The sequence below is a fragment of the Ursus americanus genome, chromosome 1, assembly GCF_024610735.1.
Source record: "Ursus americanus isolate L20-20 chromosome 1, mUrsAme1.1.p, whole genome shotgun sequence".
Lineage (NCBI taxonomy): Eukaryota > Metazoa > Chordata > Mammalia > Carnivora > Ursidae > Ursus > Ursus americanus.
Genome location: NC_142127.1, coordinates 19508164 through 19526185, shown reverse-complemented (window position 1 = coordinate 19526185; position 18022 = coordinate 19508164). Strand labels below are relative to the sequence as shown.

At 40.1% G+C, this 18022-nt stretch overlaps 1 protein-coding gene across 2 annotated transcripts in view; it reads right to left on the bottom strand.

The window, feature by feature from the left end:
* THSD7B (thrombospondin type 1 domain containing 7B) overlaps window positions 1–18022 on the bottom strand; it is an 818519-nt gene that overhangs the window by 454573 nt on the left and 345924 nt on the right. For both annotated transcript variants that reach the window (XM_087858825.1, XM_045782780.2), the window contains exon 6: window positions 10196–10351. In XM_087858825.1, coding sequence (XP_087714951.1) covers window positions 10196–10351 — 156 coding nt within the window. The remainder of the gene's footprint in view (window positions 1–10195; window positions 10352–18022) is intronic.

Sequence of the window (18022 nt, the reverse complement as noted above, 5' to 3'; positions counted from 1 at the left end):
TCCCTGGTAACTAAGAAATTCACAGCTTCATGTTCTGAGATTTCCCTGCATTCCTTCCCTGAGATTTGCAGGTCAGCCTGCTATGTGAAGACAGTACCTCTTTGGGCCAAGTTCCCCACCTTGGCTCGACATGGGTCTCTGAACTATTATTCAGCTAAAAAAAAAAAAAATGTATTGTGGGACTGGGGCCCAGGACATAAATGGGCCTTACATACTATGAGATTACAAGAGTCACAAACTCAGTGTTGCAAGAATCAAGCAGGTACAAATTGAGGGAAGTGAGTCAACCATACACCTGTGGGGAGTGCTGAGGTGTGTGGTGAAGTGGAGGATGGGGGCTTGCTCTAAAACAGCTTCCACGGATTGATTGTTGCCATGAGGGAATGTGGACCTCTGATAACTAATCTTATAAGTTTTGTCCAAGAAGACAGAAATCTAAGTTGTGGGGTTCCTGGGAGGCTCAGTCATTAAGTGTCTGCCTTCGGCTCAGGGCGTGATCCCAGGGTCCTGAGATCGAGCCCCACATCAGGCTCCCTGCTCCACTGGGAGCCTGCTTCTTCCTCTCCCACTCCCCTGCTTGTGTTCCCTCTCTCGCTGGCTGTCTCTCTGTCAAATAAATAAATAAAATCTTTAAAAAAAAAAAAAGAAATCTAAGTTGTGTTTTGTTTTTATATGAATTCTCTCCATGTTTAACTAATTTCTTTTTAAAAACTGAAGTGGCCTAAAAGGAGGGGGAAAAAGTGACTGAGAACTAGATACGACCCTTTAGTGTGTGAGTTTCCCATCTCTGGCCCTCACGCATACCACTTGAGAGGCTAGGCCTACCTTCCATGGATTTCATATTTTGCTTCCTATTCTCTAATGCACCAAATTCTGTTTACCAGTTTAATTCCTTTTATTTTTAATGAAACCGATCTTATTGGGTGATAACATTTTAAGGAATTACTCACTTATTCCTCTGGGTAAGTTAAAAGAGAGATAGATAGACTGACAGACAGACAGCCTGTGAGAGGAAATTACAAAGTATGAGAACACCGAATTCCCAGCATGAGAGTTAGATCCCCACCACCCTTCCCACAAGAGGTGGGAGACGGACAAGTTGGGGAGCATGCGTGGTCGCAAAGCCAGGTACATCTCTCTCCCAGATCTCCCAAAGCCATGCCTATCTCCCTACCACTAGTAATGAAGTGAAAAGGTTACAAAGCGCAAGGCGTAGTTGGCAAAAGACTGGCTCCTGTGAAACCACACAGCCAAGGAGGTCTGAACTAATGGACACATGGTTTTAGGCCACAAGAGGGAGCCGAGCTTCCTTAGAATATTACAGGGCTGGACAAGGATTTTATATAATCCTTATATAATCTCAAGTGCATTATTTGGGGTTTTTTGGTCCAGGGTTAACTTACAAACTCTTTTTTTTTTTTTTCTTTTTAGAAAGGGAGAGAGGGAGGGAGAAAAGGCAGGGAGGGCCAGAGGAAGAGGGAGAGAGAGAATCTTAAACAGACTCCACACACAGCACAGAGCCTGACAGGGGGCTCGATCTCACAACCCTGAGATCATGCCCTGAGCCGAAATCCAAAGTGGGACACTTAATGACTGAGCCATCCAGGTGCCCCTGAGCTCCTTTTAAAAGAGATTCTTCGATTCTTACGTTGACAATCAGCCACATAGGGAAAGACATCATTCAGCCAATCAGAGACCACATTTGTGATCGTGGCATTGAAAATATTAAGGTCAGGGACAATTAAAATAATAGATGGCTTCTGCCATACTTCATACCTACAAGTCGGTATCATTAACCAGTTAAAACAAAATCTGCAGAAGGGTGCAGCTCCCTTCCTGGGCCACTTCAGAAGAGACACATACAAGATTTCCAACTGCACTTGATGGTCATGCAACCACAATGCGCTCCAAGCTCTCACTGCCACACAACTTGGATGACCTCTACTCTTACATGTAATATCCATATGCTGCTGACTTAGGGCCTTATGTTTGTCCTTGTTTAGTTTATCTGTTTGAGCAGGACATAGCACAGGTGTCCATGATCTATAACGTTTGACAACTGTCTCAGAAACTTAGTCGTCTTTACTGAGGATTCTGGGTGTCCTGGTACCTAGAGCTTAATGCCATTGAGGGGTATGTGCAGTTTCCCTCTATAAATCAATCTGCACCCAACTCACCATAAATCTGTAGATTACATTTCTTTAGTCAATAAATTCTTCCAGTCTTTCATTTGTGCTGCCCTTGTCCTGACTGTAACTAGGATCAAATCATAGCACAAGCTCAGCATAAAACAAAAACCTTGGAGTCTCTTGTTAGTGCTTAACTTTAATCACACATTCGTGTTCATGCCTGCAATAGACATCAGGCTTCCCCTGGGTGCTTCTGTTCTGAAAGATACATGACTGCCAAGTCCACCGTGGCTGGGGCCAGCCAACCACTTACCTCATTTACCGAATTCCATATTAATCAGATCGTGTCATTCAGTAAACATTAACTGCCATATGTAGATCACTGTGATGTACTGTGGGAAGCCACAGGAGGAACAGAAAACATAAATCTATTCTTCACAGAGCATACAGTCCAGCAAGGGGAAAGGCACATGCATTAATTAAACATCTACCCTATCCCGAGATGGTGCCAGCCACTTTACTTATATTACCCTGAATTAATAAATCTTCAAAACTATTTTGTAAGTTGCTATTCTCATTGTATGCATGTGAAAACTAAGATCAGACAAGACTTTATTAGTGCTCCCGAGGTACATTATTGATTAAATGGATATGTATGAAATTCAGCTGAGGACTTTTTAAGTCATCAACTCTTCATAAGAAAGAATCAAGTCAGCTCTTGGGTGTGATGTGTTCCAGCCCCACTCCATCCAGTGCATCTGCAGGCACCATGCATCATTTCCTTCAAATGAAGGTGTACAGACTGGGTAGTGGAATTTTAGGCAGGAGGTAGCAAGAAGGAGTTTTAATAACCACTTAACGACTATAGATTCAATCCACTTTTAGTGAAACTGGTATTTGCAGGATTTTTTTTTTCCTTTTATGAACCCAAAGTTTAGTATATATTCTACTGGCTTACTATGTAGTCTACTGAATTTCGGAAAAGAATGAATTGTGGGTTGGGGAGAGAAAAGGGAAGAAGCACAAATGGCAGACGAAGGGCCAAAGTTTTTTAAATGAAGCCACAGAAGAATTAAAGGAGACCCAGGAGGTAAATATAGGTCTGAGGATTGTACACCCTCATGTCCTTGTAGCCCCAAAGTGTCCACGTAAGCGTCTGTGGAGCTATGCATGGCCAGTACTGGGTCTCCACGCTAACACCACTGCAGCAGGCTTGAAGCGGCAGCTAGCAGGGTGACCGAAGATGACAGAAGCTTATTCCATCTTAGGCATCCATTTGCTCCTCATCTCTGGCAGCCTTGGACGTGGGGTAACAACTTTGAACCAAAGACCTGAGCACATTGATTCCAACTCTTTAGAAATCAACCACCATTCCCGCAATAGCAGCATTTTACAGTATCATTATTAGTTTGCACCCTGCTGTGAATACAGAAAATAAAAGAAAGCAATGACAGGGCAATTGCAATTATGAGAACTCTCAACACTTAGAATGAGAAGGAGGCATGCACCCCCCACACTCCTAACACATACATAGAAAAAAAAAAAAGGGAAAAAAGAAACTATCTCTTTGCATACATATTTTCTGTAACAAAGAAAAATGATTTTATAGACTTCTCATTAAAAGTGGATCTACGTAGCAGGCAAGGATGGAAAATGGAAATTGTCCCCCATTGCTGTGATATGAGATCTAAAACATGCAGGATTTCCTGCTTTGGTGTGTTATCTAAATTGATTTGTTTCAGAGGATAAAAGTCTGTCTTTGTAAAGATAGTCATGGCTTCTCAGTTTCAAGATGTCTTTTCCTGTGGGGATTTTAGAACTTTAGATGCATGACTGGGGGTAATATCATATTGGGGGGTGTTAAGGAACCCCTGAAGTCCTACCACATAAGCAGTTACCTATTGTGACTGTATCGGGAAGCCTCCATCAAATTGGTCTTTAAAACAACTTCTGTGGGCAAGGATGTCTTTCTGGAATATGTCTGAAAGGGACAAGGATGTCATATAAATGTATGTCTCTGTATCAAAAAGAATTTTTAAAAATGTATTATACCTTTGTATAGAGTTCACCCATCAGCAATTTTTTCAAGTTATTTCTCTTTCATATATCTCTAATTGTAACTCCCTGCAAGGGTATCAAAGATAAAGCAATGAATGATAAAACCCGATACAATTTAAATTCCTCTGAAAGGCGTCCTAGCTTCACTTGACAAGTACCAACCTGCTGAGTACTGTTCCCCTTGTCTGCCTATCACAGACCTGTGGAAAGTGTGAAGGCTGGGTGCAAAGGCTGATTTTCTAATGTACTCCGAATGGCTGACAGCTACAAACCTTACAGGATTCCTGATGGAGGGGTGCCTGCCTTAGAATAACAGCCATACTAAGATCATTTCTAGAGTAACTAATTTCTTCTGTTAGGTAATACAACATTAACTGCTCTTCCATCCTTTTCTACTATTTTTTTTTTTAATGTGAACAAAAGGAACATACCAAAGCAATAACACAGTGACTGGAAAAAAAGACTACTGAAGAGAAAAAAGTAATTATCTCCAACTTTACACATTCATTTTCTTGCTATTGTTTGCTGATATTTCCTTCAAATCCTCTATCATATATAATAGAGGATTACATAACTAAGAACGTGTGTGTATATACGGCCTAGATTTTTGCTACAGGTTCACTGCATCTCTTTACGGTAGGGAATTCAAATGTGAAGCTAAACAGTCCAGTATCCCAGAGTTTTGTGATGTTTAATGCATTAGCTTGTGCATTCTGGCCTCCGTGGAATCCTGAATTACGTTTAGTTTGTGCCAGTCAGCGACTCTGGCGGACCCCATGGTAGGACCGTGGGACAGACTGAGATTGAGAAGATCCCAGACCTCATGCTCACAAGTCAGTAGAAACAACAAGAAGATTACTGACCATCATCATAACATGCTTGGACTCCTTGTAGGCACAGAATCATTTCCCTAGAGAGAAAACCCCATTCTTTATTTTTCCCAGGAGGGATTAGAGGCAGGTGGTCCTGGCAGATTTTAGCAAGACCTTAAAAATCAAAATTGTCTCTGCTCTAGGGAAGCATTTATAAAATACTGAACTCCCAGATCTGAATAACAATCATTGTTGTGTACAGGCTCTTCTGCCTGTGATTACTGAGTGCCTAGGGCAGGTCATTAAGCCTAAGTATGGGCCCCATAGAAGAGAGACTGGTTCTCATCAATCCCAACATGACCCTATACTCTTCAGATGGCTGTGGTGACACTACAACCTTCAGGTGAGAAGTTCTATTGTCTCCACCCTTTCCTTCAGCTCCAAAGGCTGAGCCTCTCTTGGAAAAACTAATTGAGGCAAAAAACACACATTTCAGTTACCTGCTGCTCTCAAGCTATTCTTGGAACATCCTTGGTTTCTCACACAACTGCAGTCTACTTTCCCTCTCCCCCCAAAGATGACACACTGGAGTTAAGACAAATCCCATGCCATGCCTTATCTCCTACATCAGCTCAATTACTGGCTGTCAAGACTAATGGCTTCCACTGGCCAATGCGGTGCATGTGGGCAGAGTGCTTCTCTGCTAAACTTGGTACTGCACTTGTGCCTTGATCAAAATTTCCTTAGGCTACAGGGGGAAGCACTAAGGAAGCCCACTGCTTGAAGGAACACTAGACTAGGGAGACAGGAACCCAGGCTCTTAGTGCTGGCTTGGCCATTATTAAATCCCTGTGGGATTTAGGACAAATGGGTTCACTTCTTTACACTTTAGTTTTGAAACATTACAAAGCGTCGTATCCTTGCTGAGCCTAAATGCTGATGCGAAGTTGGGCAGTATACTAGTATCTTAGGGCTGCCGAAAGAAAATACCACACTGGGTGATGTAAAACAACAGAAATTTTTTGTCTCATGGTTCTGGAGGCTAGAAGCCTGAAATCAAAGTGTCAGTAGAGCCATGCTCCTTCTCAATGTTCCAGGGAAAGGCTGCTCCCATGCCTCTCTCTAACTTCTGGTGGTTGTCAGCCATCCTTGGCATTCCTTGGCTTATACGTGCAGCACTCTAATATCTGCCTTCCATAGCATTCTCCTCTGTGTATCTCTGTGTCCAAATTTCCCTCTTTCTATAAAGACATCAGTCATTAGAATAGGGCTTATCCTAATCCAATATGGCCTCATCTTAACTTGAGTCCATCTGCAATAACCCTATTTCCAAATAAGGTCATCTTCACATATACCAGGTGTTGGAATGAAGTGTTGATTTTTTTTTTTCTTGAAGGACACAATTCAACTCACAACAGGCGATGTCTTATGAATGATGAACCAGGGTGAATTTGCAAGACTTGACCCACACAATAGAGGAAGAGGGGCTAAGAAAAGGTTTGGCATTGAAGCCTAGGGGGCAAGCAGAGGGGTCTGAATGTTGTGAGTTTCCCAGCTGAGTTCCACAGACCAGTTCAGAGTTATGTGGAAGAAGACTATTGAAAGAAAAGTTGAAAGAGCACTTTTTACAATGGGTTTTGTGAAATTTGCTCAAGTAACAAAAATTACAACACAGAATGAGGAAGAAAGCATTCTCTGAATTGCTGTAGAAATTCTATGGCCCAGAACAAAAGGGACAAAGCACTTAATAAATACTTATTAAGGTTAACCTCAACATTACTCCTACTATCTTGTAGTATCAGCATCTCACATTTCCTTGAGGTAGCAACCCCTTTCTGACTGTCAGTGGTGAGGGTTGGCCAACCTTGTCCCTCCAGTGGTGGTCACATGCCTAGGACCTGGCCAATCAGAGTGACTGGGTCAGGGTTAGCACATGACACAGAGCAGCCAATGAGATCCAATTCCAGGACTCTTCCTGGAAGTATTAAGGAAGACATTTCTTTCTACTTTATCTGTGATCTAAAATCAAAATTACCTCTTGTTTTCCTTTTGTGGTGAGAATTTTAAAGATTTACTCTCTTAGCAGCTTTCAAGTATATAATACAGTGCTGTTGATTATGCTTATCATGCTGCGCATTGGATCCTCAGAATTTACTAACCTTCTAATTGGACGTTTCTATCCTTTGATCAACATGCCCCCATTTTCCCCGCCACCCAGCCCCTGGTAATGACCACTCTACTCTGTGTTACTATAATCTCAGGGTTTTTTAGAATCTACATATAAATGAGATCATACAATATTTGCCTTTCTCTGACTTATTTCACTTTGTATAAGGTCCTCAAATTTCATCCATATTGTTACAATGGCAGGGCTTCCTTCTTTTTTATGGCTAAATAACATCACTATAAATATATACGAGTGAGTGTATTATACACATCCACAGGTGTGTATATATATTTCCTTTATCCATTTATGCATCAATAGTCACTTAGGTTATTTCCATATCTTTACTATGTGGATAACACTGCAATAAACATGGGGATACAAACAGTGATCTTAAAAGTTCTTACCACAGGAAAAAGGTAACTCTGTGAGGATGGATGGATGTGTTAACTAACCTTATTGTGGCAATCATTTTGCTATATACATTTATATCAAATCAGTATGCCATATACCTTAAAATTACCCAATATTATATATCAATTATATCTCAATAAAGCTGGACAAAATTAATTGATCATAAAAATATCATCCTTTACAGTATACTATATTGTTTTTATTACAATGTTTTAGAGAAAAAATTTCCTCCACATAAAATGTACATATCAATTTTGTGACATAATTAAATCTAGAAACCTAAAGTATGAAAAGAATGGATCTAAGGACCAAGGAAACAGAAAAATTTTTAGCTTCATTCTCCAATGTCCAATTTGCAAACCACACTGAAAGTTCAGATGAACTTGAAAGACTTCTCACAATCTGCCTTACTGAAATCCTAAATGGAGTTTTATGTACTTGAGTTTGCATTATTAGGATGAGATAGGGTGCCTGATTTTTTGTTTTGTCTTGTTTTAAATCAAAAGTCAATTGGATAAAATAACGTTAAAATATTATACTGTCTCCAAAGAAACGGAAAATGATTAATTATATCACTGAAGTGATTTAGAACATCTGATACGGGACTTTTCGTTAACAAACTGTAAAAAGTAGATATTTCAAATCAGAGTGTTTCAAAGTTACAGAAATTTTTTGTGTTGCCTTGTTAGCCATCAGCCAAGGGCATCAATAATCACTAAAAGGCATTTGTTAACTAAAACTAAATCTACCACCAAGAAGAATACACAATAAAAGTTCAACAGAGGAAGGAAGGAAGGAAGGAAGGAAGGAAGGAAGGAAGGAAGGAAGGAAGGAAGGAAGGAAGGGAGGGAGGGAGGGAGGGAGGAAGGAAGGAAAAAAAAAATAATGCTGGTCTCTTCTTCATGGAAAGCCCGCCTTAAACCGAACCTAATATAGAGAAGAGTAGAACTAAGAGATGGGGAAGTAGAAGACTGTAAATGGAAAGAGGAAAGAATAGAAGACTATAGAAACAGAAGTCTGTAAAGAGAAAAAGAAAGAGAAAGAATGAGAGACAGTGAGACTGTTCACCTCTTGATATCTTTGGCTGCAGCCCTACCTTCCCTTCTATTTTTAGCCACATAAGTTACTAAATTTTCTTCTTTTGGCTTAAGCAAGTTTGAATTGGGTTTCTGTCACTTACAGCGAAAAGTTATAAAGTAATATGAGGCCCACTTGGCCTGGTTGGGTTCCACAACTTTGAAAGCAAAGGAAGGCAGACTCAGTACAGTAAAGTTGCGTGAGTATCTACAGCCATGGTCACAGTGGCTGGCAGAGCCTGAGTCCAATCTTCTATGGTTTTCTAGACAACAATTTAAATGGATTGGCACAGGTTGAACCATAGGAGGGCTGGTTCCAATAACGAGTAAGTCACCCTGGGGAGTCTCGTACACAACTGCAGGAGACTTACAAGGTCCAGTAATACACATGTGGACCACAAGACAACAACTTGTGGACCACAAGACAACAACTTGTGGGTGTTAGTGTTAGAGGGAAATTATTTTGAATAAAATAATTCCTAAACTGAAGAGGCTTGGGGGACATTCTGGCTACGAGTCTAATTAAAAAGTAGCACGGGCCTCTCCACTGTACCCCTCCAGGTTCCACTGAGATCCAGTTTTCTATTATTTGATGAAAGAGTTAAAATTATCATCTTCCTCCTCAACCTAGACTCAACGCACATCCTCTTCTTCTGCCTTAGAATGAAGAGTCAGAATAAAGAGAAAACCCCAGGGCATGGGTGTGTGAACTTGGACATGCCCAAGTGTGCATGTGAATAATCCGGGAATTGCTAAACTGAGGGTTTTCAAATGGACACAGAACTAAGCTGAGAGCACCAGCTTTGATACAGCATCAAGCACTTGGCCGCATATTCTTTCTTTGCATGTGATAGCTAGGGTTAGTACTTAGCAAACACAACCTAATTTCTGGAATGTCCTTGGAGCTCGTTTCTCTTGGAGAAAGGAATATTTCCTTTTAGCATTGCTATTTAAGGGAACATAGTATCAACACAAACTGAAGGGTCAATGAAAGAGAAGTGAAGGTGTCACCAAAAACGAACTTTTGGGTACGAAGATGTGTATACAACAGCAAACTAAAGGAAACAAGACCACAGAGGCCTACAAAATTAAAAAAGCATATAAAGTTTGAAGACTCCACTTTAAGCCCAAGGACATCAAAAAGTAAACAACACACATAAATGCCCCTGATGAAAATCTGAAATAGAACATCAAATTCAGCATGTGGAAATCTGAAAATAAATAGATAGGCAAAACAGTTGTTTCCTGATGTCTAATTTCCTCAGTATAACCATTACACACATAAAACATTGGTATACCAAAGTGAGTAATAGTCACATCACCAGCTATGAGCCTGACTGGAAGGTCAATCAAGGTCAGATTCTCGCTCCATGGACATGTCCCCAGTGGCCTCCCTAATAACTGAATGCTGTCAGGCTTGAGCTGGTTATCTACATTTTATAAACAAATATTGTCTTAAGCAGGCTTAATCGGCTACTTAGCTACCAGAATAATTGTGTGTACAATGGAAGTAAATGAAGCAGACACAAACAAGACACTCACCTTTTCTCCCCTGAGGATCACGGCAGTTTTCATGGATGCACAGGCCCCAGGTTGACCAGGAAGATACTATACAGTCTGTAGAGCAAGGGACATTGCAGAGCTGAGAGGCTGAAGGGGCAGGTCCCAAACATAAAGTCTTTCTCACAGGTCTAGAGACTAAAGGACAGAAAAATAAAATAAAATATAATAAAATAATGGTCTATGTCACCCTGGATACCCCTAGAATTATTCATGTCTTTGTTTTGTTTTGTTTTGTTTCCTTGTGTGTGTGTGCCTGCCTTGCCCACATCAGCTTTCTGGTTAAAGAGTATAAACAATCAAAACATAAACACTCTCTAATCCTTGTTGCTTAGCTTTACACTATTAGCATTTTGGGTGAGAAAAGGTAAAAAAAAAAAAAAAAAGACAGCAACAAAGGGCATGCACGTGAGTTTTCTGCTTCACAGAGCGTTCCCTGGGAATTCAAGAGAGGACTGGAAATATAGAAACAAATTATCTAGAGTTATGATTTAAAAAAAAATTAAATAGCTTTGTGAAGTTTCAAGATGAGTCTATCTCGACTATATAAATGACTAGGTTGCTGCGAAAAAATCAAAATCGAAACCCTGAGGTGGGGTGTTTAGCATAACCAATCTACTGCTGTTACTCCCCTGAGGGGTGGAGCTCTCAGAGACACAGAAGAAAAATGGTTCTTAGAAAAGAAGAAAAATTGGGATCTGTGACTGTAGAATTAGCCCCTTGAAGTCAGTTTCATTAGTGAGGCTTTCCAGAAGCACAAGGAATGTCTGAGAAGCCACGGGAAGATGCCAACCTAGGAACCTTCCAGACCTTCCTGGTGCACATGCACCCAGAATGTGCCCAGAACCGAGTCACTTCAGGAAGCAGTGACCATCTGGCCATGAGTGGCACTCACCAAGTGCCTTCTCCATGTAGATCAACTCTGGGCACCATGAAAATACACAGATGAAGGAGAAGATGAGATTCTGATTCGCATAGAGATTACAACAGGATAGAAGTTAAGACACAAATGACACAATAAGAAAAGAGCCAAATGTATAACTATGTTTGCGCCAAGTGAACCCACACTGAAGTGGTTTTGGAGCAATTCAGAGCTTGTGAGCAAATGGTTTAAGTTCAGACAGTTTTATCTTATGAACTGGTTTGTACTATTGTTTAAATATTTCCCATATGTCATGTCCACCCCGTTAAGCAGATTAGAAGTGCTTCAAAGACAAAGACGAGTATGACAGGACTGGTAGTAAATCACGCCATCTACTTTGCTTCTTCACTCTTTACATGGATGTCAGTTAAATCTGGTAAAGACGGCAATAAATCGCAGCTCTGACCAGCAGGACATTGAACATAAATGAAAACAAAAGCAAAATTAAAAAAAATACCGTTTTCAAGAAGTTGTAACCCAGGCGGGAAGAAGTCTTCCTAGTGAACACTGGGGCAGCTTGAGGTGCTTATGAGGGTGAATGGGAAAAAGAAAGGTTTTTCAAAGGTCATGAAGAATGATGTTTTTTTTGCAAGTAATTCTTGTATATTTTACCAAAAGGATTTGACCTGACTAAAAATAAAAGGGGCAAAGCAAGATGGTCATTGTAAATGTCAAAGATCACAAACCATGTGGAGGAGGAAGGGACAGGAAGAGAGAACAGATATTGGGGGCAATTGAGGGGTTACTTGGGGAGGCTGAGGAGAGGTGGTGATCGAACACCAAACCCCACCACCATCTGTGAGTTGGGGGAGGGGTCTGTGATTCCTTCCCCAGGAGTGAGCAAGAGAAGACACACAAGACTGCTATTCACTGAATACATTGCACATTCATTCCAAAACCATTAGTACCCACTTTGAACCAGACCTTCTTGGATGGTGTCTGCTTTCAAGGAGCTCTCAATCAAGAAGGGTAAGTCAAGTAGCACATTCACAAAATTGGTGGAAAGCGATGCTTCAGAGTGTCACAGGAATAGAAAGCTGTATCGCCGGAGGTCTTAAGACAGAAATGCCTTTGGGTCTGGGCCCTTGCTTGTTACCATGTGTTCTCACACACTCTAATGTAAGTTTCCCCCCAAAAAACTAAGTAGTGATGGAAAAGGAGGTAGGGCACATAAACCAATTAATCTACTATTTAATAAACATTTTTAGTGCTTTCCAGGCACTGGTTATAAATCAATTCATTTAACCTGTGTAACTTTGAGATATATGTTATTACTATGTCAAGTTAAAAATGGGGATTCTGCAACACAGAAATGTTTACTCACTTGCTCACATTCTTAATTAGTCAGGAGCAGAGTTGAGACTGGGATCCAGGCAGTCTGGCTCCAGATACTCTTAACCACTGTATATTATGTGGTCTTATTATAGGTCATTCAACCTATACTGATAAGTACCTACCATGTGTCAACACCATGCTAGGTGCTGAAGCCAGAGTAGTGAATAAAACAGACAAGGTCCCTGTCCCCATGGAACTCATATTTCCGCATGAGTTGATACTAACCACACATGAATTCATGAGCCCCAACAATAAGACTGAAAAGCTGTTATTGCTGCTTCTCTTTCTTTTGTCATGGCTGTCTTACTGCAACACCAGCCAGACGGTGGGTGTCTGATGATCAAAGCTGAGAAGATACCCCAAACCTCTCAGTTCTAAGACCCAGCAGACACTTGCTGCTACAGCTTTGGTACTTGATGTTGAGCCCTGCCGTTGAAACTAATCAATCTACCAGTGCAGCGTCTAGGCCCACAGTGGGCCTTCACTAATCTCATTAGAAGATCCTGAATGTCTGTCTTCATATCGGCAGCGCAGTTGGAAAGAGACTGGGAACATGTCCTGTGTCAAGGACAATGTTTTTAGAGACCATTATATTTATCTGGCTTACTTTTGGAGAGCTATTAAGAATATTGGGGAGGTAGGAGGTGAAGTCACCCAAGGTCCCCTTTGATAAATACGTAACCACCAATCAGTTGACTGTTGGATAGTAGGGATGATGGTACTCCTAAGATTTGGAAGTCGGGAAAGACATGGTGTGCTAAAGAGGAGCCGGGAGAAGTGGGGTTCCCTGGAGACTATTAAGTGACATAATTAGGAGGCCCAGGGTTGGGAGTGAGGTCATTTGTCAGAGCACTCATGGCTTTTTAGCACCTACTGCTTTGACAGACTGTAGATCTTAATCCATATAGATAAATTCTTCCAGTCCCAGGCGACATGTCTAAGATGCTTCATTTAGGCATTGAATCAATGTACTTGAGCCAACCTATCTCTATCTCAGACCCTCTGGGCTACATTGGTTTTAGAAATAAATCATAAGTAAGTCGCAAAGCACTTACCAGCTTCAGACCACTTAGATAGTTTTCTCCCCAAGAACAGCAAACAGAATATCTCTACGCCTATTGACTATGTAAAGCTAGAAGGGAGCTTTAGAGCTAATTTAGTTTAATTCGTCAATTTTACTGAAAAACTAAGCTCCAAAGACATTAGATAGCTTCTCCAAATTCACTCAGCAAGTCCAGGGCAGAGCAAGACCTGAGCCTTGTCCCAGGTGGCTGACTCACCTCTACCTGTCCCTGTTGGTTTTCCTTCCATGGTATGAAGCCATCAGGATGCACGAGGTTGTTTGTAGCGAGGATATTTTGTTGATGAATCATAGTGACCACAGTGGAGGCAGTCAGTGACACAACAGACCCAAGATGTCCATGAAGGCTACAGGCTCACTCTAGCCTTTTACATAAAACCCAAATCCTTCCCCTACTTCATTACTCCTTTTAAACTCCTCCAAATACTCGTCCAGACCTCCCCCACCAAGCAGAAGGTAGTGAGACCAAACTTTGCTTCACTGCTAATGACCATTTACTTCTTTTATTTGTGGCAATTCACATTGTAATATAATTATCTTGGGAGGTGGGTAGGATGTGGGGGCGACATGGATCACCTGGATTTGGATGGTTTGTATAGTTTCCTTGGCCAAACTCCAGCCATGATGTTTTTAGAAAGAACTGCTGTTTTTCTACTCATCTGAAACCCCTTCTCTGGATATATTGACTGAAACAACTTTATTTCTATTTACCAACTCTATCATCTCTGATGCAATCAATCCCTGTTCTAATCAGTCCAAGTCTGTGCTTGTCTCTCTTGTACCAGATGCTTTAAAAAAAAAAAAAGTGTATTTATTTATTTATTTGAGATAGAGAGAGCAGGCAGAGGGAGGGGCAGAGAGAGGAGGAGAGAAGCAGAGTCCCAGTAGAACATGGGGCCCCATGGGGTTTGATCTTATAACCCCAAGATCATGACCTGAGCTGAAACCAACAGTCAGATGCCTAACTAACTGGGCCACACAGACACCCCCCAGATGCCTTTTAGACCATGTCACCTTGACGTCTTCTGCCATTCCTGTGCTGACCAAACTGCCTGACTAGCTAGCAACTACCTACCCAAGGTCTAACAGTCTATTTAGGTTTTGCAGGCAGCAAAGTCAATCCCTATAGGGAATTCTCATGACCACAAAGTGTTAAAGAGACAAAAAAAACTTTCAACTCAGAAATTGAGATTGCTACATAGCAGTAGCTTTCCAAGTGCTAGGGAATATATTACAATATTATAAGTGATTGTACATATGCAATAGTCATTAATACTTTGGATATTCTGGTGCCTAACCTCACATTTTTCATTTGCAATAAGAAATTATTACATTGACCTGCCTTACAAGAAATGTGAAAGTCTGCTACTAATGATTGCAAGGTTATCTTAAATAATGAATTTCTCCATGAACAGAATACTAATTAACAAAAGGAAAAAAATGCTGGTTAGGTGATATGTTTAATGTCAAAAAATAAGCAGACACAAAACTGTTTTTATTCTAGAAATGTACCATTTTCGTGATTTTCCTTAATGACAAAGTGATTTCAGATGAGCATACAAATTCAATCAAAATGATTTGTAATTAAGAAGAAAAATGCCTGTTGTGACATTAGCATGTGACTGCCATTGTAAAGAAAAATGAGGACCTTCACATTTTATTTTTTGAGACTAAATCAAGCTATAATCCGAACTAATTTGAATTAACACAGAAATAAGTTGGCAAAGGTTCAATACAAGTATATTATCCCCCGCTCCTACTGATGACCATTTTGTAAGATCTAAATTTCAATGCCTCTTAATGCCTCAAGAAGAAATTAAATTGAAATTGCATAATAATATTTAATTAATCATAATTAATAACCTGGTACTCTTTCTGTAATTAAAAAAGTGAGTTATATTTGCTTAAAGTAAAAAGAGCTATCACAGGAGCCAATGACATTTTCTTGTCTTTTAACATATCTATTATCGGATGAAAAATCAAGTCAGTCTTTGAAAATTCAGAAAGTGTTTGAGATAATTCTGCCATGGCATAATGGAGTTCACCTTTCTCTCTGTACAGAAAGGAGTATCTTAAAGATGGTCAAAGAATTAGTCACAGGATATTGATTTTTTTTCCCTACTATTTTCAAGGAGGTGGAGATACAAAAAAAAAAAAAAAAAAAAAGGAAAGGTGATGCTACTTCATGGGGACTCTTAAAACCTGGACTATGTGGCTGCTTTTTATCTTCGTGATACCAAATCTTCCTGCAAACAATACATTCCATCTTCAGTTGATTTTACTAAGATATTTGATTTCTAGAATGACATCAACCTTCACAAAGAAGCTAGACAAAAAAAAAGGTATATTCATTTCAACTTCCCAAATCAAATGCAGGCACTGTAGACCCCAAAGGGAATTCTCACTCAAAGCTTAGAACCCCCTCATTCCATGGGCTCTCCAAGAACAGCCATAATGGAAACAGCAATTGCTAAGATTTAATTCAAAACTAATGAAAGAGCCTACTTATGTAAAAATGCTGTTTTCTAAATGATTTTTGAGAAACAATATTGCCTCTGACATATTCATTTAGGGAGTATACTGACTTGGCAGAAACTCAGTCCACCTTACTGCTAAAATAAATAGGCCTCTTCTACAGACTGAAGGAGTCAAATGGTTGAAGGGGAAAGATAAATAATATTACAATTTTAACCAGAAAGCTATTTTCCTTCAAGAAGCTTCATGTATTATTTCAATTGCCTTTTGCCACTGGGATTTGCAAAATAATGGATCATTCTTTTAACTTAGTGGATAGAATAAAAGCAATCTGTCTTCTAGCACTTATAGGCAGCTTAAAGAATTAAATCACATCTCATCCTATTATACCTAATAAAGCTTAATTTTAGCCATATTGTGACTCTCTTGGCAAAGTTCCATGCAGTACAACTTGGCAGGAAGATGCATGGGGACGTATTGCGAATTTAAAGCTAAAAATAATTCCTGCAATTAGAAATAATTACGGGAAATGTGACCACATATCAAAGAGTTTCCTAAATTTCATTCATTTCATAAAGCCAATCAGAAAAGGCCTAGTGATTTTTTTAATGCTACAGAGTAACAACACTCTAGGTAAAGATAGAAAACAATATTCTGAATACAAATGAAGGCAAAATAAACGAGGCACCTGTACGATTCCGGGAAGAAATCAGAATCGATATCCAACAATTACACAATATAGCAGCCTTCGGGCCGATATTCACATATTTCTATTACCATATAGTCTCACCTCTGTTCGCTTTTTAAGAATTTCTGATTGTTTCTCAGCCTTTTAGCTCAGAGCTAAAAGTAGGGTACAGAGAGGGTAGAAGGAACAAAAGCCGACCTAAATGGCATCTTTCACAGTGTACAGTTAAAAATACCATTACTGATGAGAAAGCATAGAAAGGAGATCAACGCAGGATGGGGAAGTGGTCAGGAAAAGAGAAAAAGTGAAAAGGCAGAGAGGCACGTAAGAGAAAGAGTTACCTCCCCAGATGTCAGTGGCATAACTAAGCAACATAAAGGAAGCACAGCTTTTGCAAGGGTTTGAGCGTGGGGATGCTCTTCCTACTCACAGAACTTTGCAACCTACAGTTCATTTTCCCATAGAAACAATAACAAGAGCTGAATGAGAGCAAGTTTTCCCGGGAGTGATCAACAACGCTTCGTCTACTGATTAATGTTAGTAATAATAGCTAATACATACTAGCAACCCACTTGGTTCTAGGCACCGTGCTAAGGACTTATATGCAATTTCTCATTCACCACAATCACTTGGAAGTATCATTATCATTTCCGCTCTGTAGATGAAATAACTGAGGATAAATTATTTGTCCCAAATGACAAAGCTAATATGTGACAAACACAGTCCAGCGTTCTTCAAAGCCCCTAATCTCTCATACTAGGCTCTACTATGATTTTGTATTTGCAGTAAAAATTACGATAGAAAAAAAACCTTGCTGGGGGCACGTAGGTGGCTCAGTCAGTTAAGCAGCTGCCTTCGGCTCAGGTCATGATCTCCGGGTCCTGGGATGGAGCCCTGTGTCAGGCTCCCTGCTCAGTAGCGAGTCTGCTTCTCCCTCTCCCTCTGCACTTCCACCCACTCATAATCTCTCTTGCTCTCTCTCTCAAATGAATAAAATCTTGAAAAAAGAAAAGAAAAAAACCCTGCCGTAATAGTAATAATTGATCAGGAAAATAAATAGGTGAAAATTCTGTCCAATTCCAAAAATGTTTGAAGTGAGATAAAAATAGAAAAAAAGTAGTTTAAAAATATCAATGGTCAAGGCCAAACCCCAAGAAAGGTAATTGTTAAAGGAAGACGAGGAGCCAGGTAAGTATTTTTGATGTGATTCTGAAAGGTAAATGTTAGAGGAACGGGGCAGATGAAATTAGATTATAATGACTATTTTCATCCTAAAACTTAGGTTTGGGCCAATCCTAAGGAACTACT